Source organism: Pygoscelis adeliae, unplaced genomic scaffold (assembly GCF_000699105.1).
Source record: "Pygoscelis adeliae isolate BGI_AS28 unplaced genomic scaffold, ASM69910v1 Scaffold63, whole genome shotgun sequence".
Classification (NCBI taxonomy): Eukaryota; Metazoa; Chordata; class Aves; order Sphenisciformes; family Spheniscidae; genus Pygoscelis; species Pygoscelis adeliae.
Window position 1 is genome coordinate 1,672,791 of NW_008824414.1, and position 6,960 is coordinate 1,679,750.

Below are 6,960 nucleotides of genomic sequence, written 5' to 3' on the forward strand. Positions count from 1 at the left end.
AGGTTTATATATAAAGAGACAAAAGCAAATTCTGGTATCGCTAGTAACTTCAGTGATCAGAGATGAAAAAAAAAATTCTAAAAAGATTATGACTGCATTAAAAAACCCCAGCAAACTCCGTAGTGATGGTGCAAGACATCAGCATCTGACCAAAAAAAAGCATTGAGGGAGATTACAAAACAGTCACCAAAATGTTATACAATATATTAATCAGTTTTCTCATGGATAAAGTGCATTTACCTAGCCTGAGAATAAGTACCACATTGATAAAGGGATGCTAAAGCACCTCCCCAAGAGAGATTAGAAGAAAATCAGAGTTATCCTGAATCCTATATCCAGTTTGTCTCGGTGATTCTTGAAGACACTTCGGGAAAGACCCTCTTGCTGGTCCGGTTGAGGTACTCCATTCCAATTTAGTACATCGGTAGTATGGTCTGGTCAGCAAATCATCTCCTGGTGCTATCTGAAAACGCCCACATTGATAGAAAGAGCCACTTCTGGTTTACGGTGCTTAATATTCAGCTTTTCCTCAGAGAAAACATGGTCCTGTAAGCGTCCGGTTTGCCGACTATTAAAAAAAAAAAAAGAATATGCCTAATATTAGCAATCAAGCCTTAGCACCAGCAGCAGCAGCATGAGCCTGGACTGGAGTCCGATTGCCACTTAGTTGTAAAAATGACCTTGCAAACTCATGCTTACAACCTGTGCGGGGCCAGCGCAGCCAAGGAGTTCACTTTTCACCTCCAGAGGCAGTGACAAATTTTGCAGTGTGTTGCAAGAGCAAGACTGAGGCTCTTAAAGCCAGGAGTTTGAATTACCTGAGCACTTCCTTCAGGACTACTGGACTTGTGTGCTCTAAGAGCACCCAGCTAGTACTGTCCCAAAAAATTATCCAGGTATCAAGCTAGTCTGGAAAACGGCAAAGAACAGTTTGCGTATTTTAAAGAAAAATAAATGTAAATACTCAATACCTTTTCTTTTTTTCTAATGCAAGCTGCCTTTGTTTCTCTTTTCCAATGTCATCTCTCACTGTGCTGAAGTCCTTAGTGTCATCAAGGAGAAGATTCTGTTGTGAAAAAGGATTGAGTGTATTAGTTTAAAATTTTCATCTACCAAAACTATTTCCCACGTGTTGCTCAGTTTACACAATTAATTTTCAGAGCATTTCCTCTAACTAGTTTTACAGCAATTAACTTCAAGTTAACTAAGTGGAAAAGATTCAAGAAGGCAAAAAAATTATTAGACTCCTCTGTTTAGTTTTTGCATTTAACAGTGAATTTGCCTTATTCAGAGATTCTTCTTGATAGCCTAATGCATCAGGATAGGACATCAGACTTTTCGTGTACTGCTTTAAAACCCAGCGAGTATGTTCTTTCAGTTAAATAAGCCTTATTGCTAATTCAGAGCTCAATATGCTGCTGTGTAATTCTTTTTTAAATAATGAAATAGATCTGTTATAATTCTTTGGAAAATGTAATGGGTTTAAATTTACAGTACGGTTTTTAAAGGGCTGTTCTTGGATTTTACTCCGAGTTGGAAAAAAACAGTCAATAAAATGAAGGCAAGAAAAAAATCCAGTTTCTTCTGGATAGTGTTCAAGCATAGAGCAGAGACTGACTGCTTGCACTGGCTGAGAGCTGCACAAGAGCCTCTAAGGTATTGTCCTCTAGTGCCAGTACCGAGATATAAAGGGAAAGGCATGAAATTTCCATCAGGTTGATAAAGAACAGGAGAAAAATAAGAAAAAGCATCAGTAGCAACAAATTTCCTATCCACACAACGTATTGTCCAGATTCACATACCGGTACTTTCATAGAGACGTAGCAGGATGCAGGAGAACCAGGAAGAAATTAAGATTCTGCAAAGGGGACAGTGCCTGAACCTAATCCTTGTGCAACAGTTAAAGCCAAGTTAATTTACCTTCACCCCAATGATATCTCCATCTTTCAGGTGGTAAGGCGCTGACTGTAAACTCTCCTGTTTTTTCTTCCGTTTCCTCTTTGAAATTTGCTGTGTCTGAATAAAATCAAAGTAGAAGATTCGTACATGGCAGATCTCAGAAATCTGCTAAAATACATATGCTCAAGAACTGCAGCACAAACCAACGCATACTTCTCTCAAATAACTGTTCATTCTGTCATTCCAGACCTTACCCAGCTAGATATTGGCAGCCACTCAAATTTTTCAGGGAAGTATTTGGCTATTTCTATTTTATCTACAGGGAGACAATAGTGAGAAGCCACTCGGTGCCTCAGTGCCCAGGTTGTGCATTCTTTGGAGATATCCCACACCAAATCCGTGGAGTCACAGTAGTTCCTCTCCCCTGGTATGCCCATCTGTACTCGAAGCAGCAGTTCATGGGGGCTGTCATCAGGAAGAGAAAATAGACCATTCTTGTGAGTCATGCTTTCAGAATCCAGAATTCCCAGTGTTCACTCCCTCCTGCCCTCCCTTATTTTTGTTTGTGGAAAACAAAAAAAATCAGCTTCAAAGTATTTTCGCATACTCACATCTGTAATCCTGACGGACAGTATTTAAGTTAAAAGCTGCTCAATTAAGTCTCATCTCAAATGCACTGCTGTAAGAAATAAATGTCTTGAGATCTTACCCCAAATACTCTTCTTTTTGCAAAGGCTCGATGCAGATTTCCGCTCTGGCACCCAGCTTATAGTCACTGAAAACAAAACAAAGATTATACATGTATTTCCAGTCATATATTCTAAGCTCCTGAGTAGAAAAATCACAGTTCTAGTCAAGTAGACCTGTGCTTATCTGGAAAACCAACGCAAGAGGCTATTGGAACAAAAATGAAGAACTGAGAAAAGTAAAAAAATTGCATTTAAAAACACCTAGAATAAAGCTTAGCAGAATAAGCATGGTATGATCTACTTATGCTCACACCTCCCCCTTCCACAGCTCTCAAGTTAAAAAACGTGCTCAGCAAAGAACTGAAGTAACCAGAAACGAGCTTTCTGTTTACATTTGACTGAGCTGATTTATTTCTCCGACAATCCATCCCACAATCCAGTCAACAGTCAGTCTGTTGTAATGCTACTTGTGCGTTCAGTAAGAAACCTACTTGAGTTGCTGCTTGTTGTTTCGTAAAAGCTTGCCTGGACGCTTACTGTCCACTGTCCATGCTCTGAGAAATGAAGGCAGTGGGACAATCTGCTCCTGGCAGCGTGGTAAGGTCATAGCCTGAAAAAAGAAACATTTCTTCAATAATTTTAGCAGCCAGTCTCCTTGGAAAAAAAGAAAACCACTTGATTAATTCTCAATGCAATACTGAAGCAATCAGAAATAGGGCAAGGTATTTAGATTTATTCCACACCAGCTGTTGCTTGTGACTTACAGGTAGTGGCTGTGATCAACATACTCACTTTTCAACCTCAAAGCAAGTTGGACTTCACTCCCTCCCAACATTTCTCAATTTAACTTACATTTCAGAAGTACTGAATTTCTTTTTTTAACCAAAAATTGTATAACTGGGAGGGAATGAGGCTGACAGAATCTTTGCCCAAATCTCTAGCCAAGTGCTGAGCAAGCTCCTTTAATCCTTTATCAAGGACACAATACTCTTTCCATGCTAAGACAATTCTCCTTGTTCACAAGATGCAAATGGTCAGTTTTTCATAGCAGTAGTTTGCCAGAGACCAAAACTGTAGTCATACCCAAAAGAGAAAGTGTTGATATGGATCAGAATCAGATGAGATATCCTTCCCCATGCAGTTTAAGTAGAACAAGCAACTGGCTCAACAATAGAGCCTTACGATGGGATTGGTTTACGTCTTTTTTCTGGTTTGGAGTTGGGTTTTTTTTAGTTGGGTTTTTGGTTTTTTGCTTTTGGGTTTTTTTTTGTTTTGGTTTGGGTTTTTTTAGTGTATTAAAATCATACTTTTGTGGTTAAAAAAAGCATAAAAAGGCACCTTAGTTTCTGGCCAAAGAAACTAAGCTATACCTTCCTGAATGACAAACATGACCTTCTGTGCATCAAAAGCAATTCTTTATTCATTAGATTCAACATACAAAAAAAAAAAAACCAACAAAAAAAACAACGCAGAAAACTAATACAGGAACAATGTGGAAATGGAAAGTGGCTTTTTAGGAAGTGCTTGTATGTGTATACTTCTCATGAATAATTTTTACATTGTGAAATAAAGATAGGGCTGCAAGCCAAAGTTCCAGATGAAGTGCAACAAGGCTTTTGCAGGTCAGGACACATGACAGGTAGAATGGCAACTGCAGGGGACATACTAAGGAAGTCTCTGAGCTACATGCTCCAACTGCCTCTTGGTACTTACCACTGAACATGGCATATAAGCAAATGCCATATCAGAACATACTGGAGACAAGGGAAAAGGAAATAAAAAATAGGTATTAATAGAGCTCAATTAATCACAGTGGTGCTGTACATTTCCAATACAGGAGAACATCTAACCTGCATCTTCAGATCTTCCAAAGAAGCTTCTCCTGCTATTTCTATACTGCCAGCATAACAAAGATCCATGTCTGTGTGGATGTATTCTGGTGAATCTTTAGATGGGGGGGAAAGGGGGGAGGAAGAAAGAAACAACAGAAGAGTCAACATGACTTTATTTATCGTCCTAAGAGATAACAGTCACCTCAAGGTGAGATTTCACTTAGAGAAGGGACCTGACATCAATTTTTTTTGGAGGGCAGTTAAAGAAACATAATATGCAGTTGATAAAATACATTCTGTTAGTTGCCAAACAGGAAGCGTTCAAACTGATCCTATACTGCAAATTTCAAAACTAAGACCAGCTATTCACGTTGGTAAATAGTATTAATTATTGGTTATGACTCTGAAATGTAGAGCGTGTTGCAAGGAAAGTTAAATCTGCTCTTACCTATGCTACTGAAATAATCAGGGGAGAAAGTAAAAGTAAAACTCAGAAAAAGTTTGAAAGAAAGGAGAAAAATGCAAATAAACCTTCTAAAAGGAGAGGGGTCATGCTCCGCAACACAACTCAGTAGCAAAGGAAGAATATTATTTTTCCTGTAGCAAGGAAAAATTGGTTTGTTTCCCATTTTCCAACTCACAGTTGTCCCAACTTCATTTTCTTCTTCCTTCTCAACGCTCAGTTGATTTTCCTACCCTAGCTGTTTTTTGATTTGAATTTGACCTTTAGAACAAATGCAGGTTAAAACACTGTATGTAATGTCTTTTATTCTACGTAGGATTTACTCATCACTCATTTACAGCTCCTCAAAAAGCAACATAGCCTGAAGTGAATTAAATGTGATATTAGGATTATTATGCCAGCATTAGTCTGGCATTTGAAGCCAATCACCTGTATGCTCATTGAGTAGATGCTTTACAATACTGCCACTGCCTTCAGGTATGGAGAAGCCATTTTATTTACTGACAAGTAAAGAGCCCCTGCTTCAAAATTTAGTGGAGGCCTTACCCTTGACCAAATATAGCTAAGGAATGTCAGAACAGTACCATCCAGCATTTGTGGCCTTGTAAAAAATTGCATCTGTCTCCTAAGTGGCTCCTTTCACCATAAACTTGCTGAAACTTGTACAGTCACTCATAGGTTTCAGAAGGATTTTAAGGCTTTGGATTAAAATTTTGGTTTTGACTCAAATCCCTCAGTGCAATCACAGACAATCAGGCCATACAATTCTTTTCAAAAACTGATCAAGCTCACCTCCTGCAGGAGACACCTGCAAAGCATCCATCTTGCAGGTCATCCCATTCACTTGGTCTTGTGCATTCTGTCCATGTTTCATATGATTTGAAGACTTGAACCACCAGATGGGTATTTTCAGGAAACCCTGCAAAGTGAACAGAAAGTACCAGATAGCTCATGTGTTGCAATGCAGACAATGAACAATTTCACCTTCATCCCAGGAAGAAGGAAAAAACTGGTTCAAATCTGAGCTTTTGTAAAGGCATTGGCATTCATCTGAGATCACACATCATCAACTCTCACTTCCTACTTTTACAGGGACTCGAGTTTTATGTAACCCATACAGGGGATAAAGATCAGATGCTTTAAGAGCAATATTTGTGAAGAACTCCAAAATTTGCTGGATAAACTGGGAATCTTGTAACACTATGTCTCTGCAGAAAAGCTTCAGCATGAGAATCATGAAAGCACAATTTATGTGAAAACACAAGTTCAGAGGGACGAGGTTGATGGAAATGGAGACAGGCATACCACAGCTGTAGCTAGTCCTGTAACATGCCTACAGCAATAATCAGTATCAGTGGCCTCCCACAACTCCCCCTACAACCATCCCTAGAAGATATCCCTTGGCAACGTACAACATTTCAAATTTGTCCTAGGACCTGACTGATGTTATTTTTTAAGATATTCACTTGCAAAGAATCCCTCCGACAGGCTCCTCACGTCACACCTGCACTGCAGCCACAAGGATGCTAGGCCCTCTCCTCCCCTCACCCTCAGGGCTCAGTGCAGAAGAGATGGCACCCTTCCACGCTCTAGGGGCAGGGCCAGGGAAGAAGGGCCCACGCAACACTTGGCAATCAGCAATTCTTTTAGGGAGTGCTGGGAGACCTTGCACAGGGCGGCTGCGCCTCCCTTTCCCACCTGCGGGATGTCTGGAGGCTTTGCCCCCTCTCAACCACTGTCAGGCACAGGGGGCTGCACCACGTGCAGGGAGCTGGGTGGGTCACTGAGGACCCCCGACCCTCCTGGAACACTGTTGCCACCATCTCATCCAGGGGACCCCAGGCATGGGATGAGGAGGGGGCTGGAGCCCAGGACACACAAGGGGAAGTGGAGGGCAGTCCCTGTGCCCAAGGGCAGCAGAACGGCACAAGGGAGCGATCCCCAGAAAAGAGGCCCTTAGCCCCCCCCCGACCCTCCTCCTTCTCTCACATTAGGGCATCTTTCAGGCCCCCCAACTTCCAAAATGGCCATATTTGGCCACACGCATCACCATCACAGTGGACGCCTGCTGTGAAAA

At 40.9% G+C, this 6,960-nt stretch overlaps 1 protein-coding gene across 1 annotated transcript in view; it reads right to left on the reverse strand.

Moving 5' to 3' along the window:
* Window positions 1–238: 238 nt before the first annotated feature.
* USP40 (ubiquitin specific peptidase 40) overlaps window positions 239–6,960 on the reverse strand; it is a 51,570-nt gene continuing 44,848 nt past the window's right edge. Inside the window, exons 24-31 of the mRNA XM_009320771.1 lie at window positions 5,676–5,802; window positions 4,439–4,533; window positions 3,080–3,198; window positions 2,609–2,674; window positions 2,154–2,364; window positions 1,921–2,016; window positions 972–1,066; window positions 239–568 (exon numbers count right to left, since the gene is read on the reverse strand). Coding sequence (XP_009319046.1) covers window positions 460–568; window positions 972–1,066; window positions 1,921–2,016; window positions 2,154–2,364; window positions 2,609–2,674; window positions 3,080–3,198; window positions 4,439–4,533; window positions 5,676–5,802 — 918 coding nt within the window. The 3' untranslated portion in view covers window positions 239–459. The remainder of the gene's footprint in view (window positions 569–971; window positions 1,067–1,920; window positions 2,017–2,153; window positions 2,365–2,608; window positions 2,675–3,079; window positions 3,199–4,438; window positions 4,534–5,675; window positions 5,803–6,960) is intronic.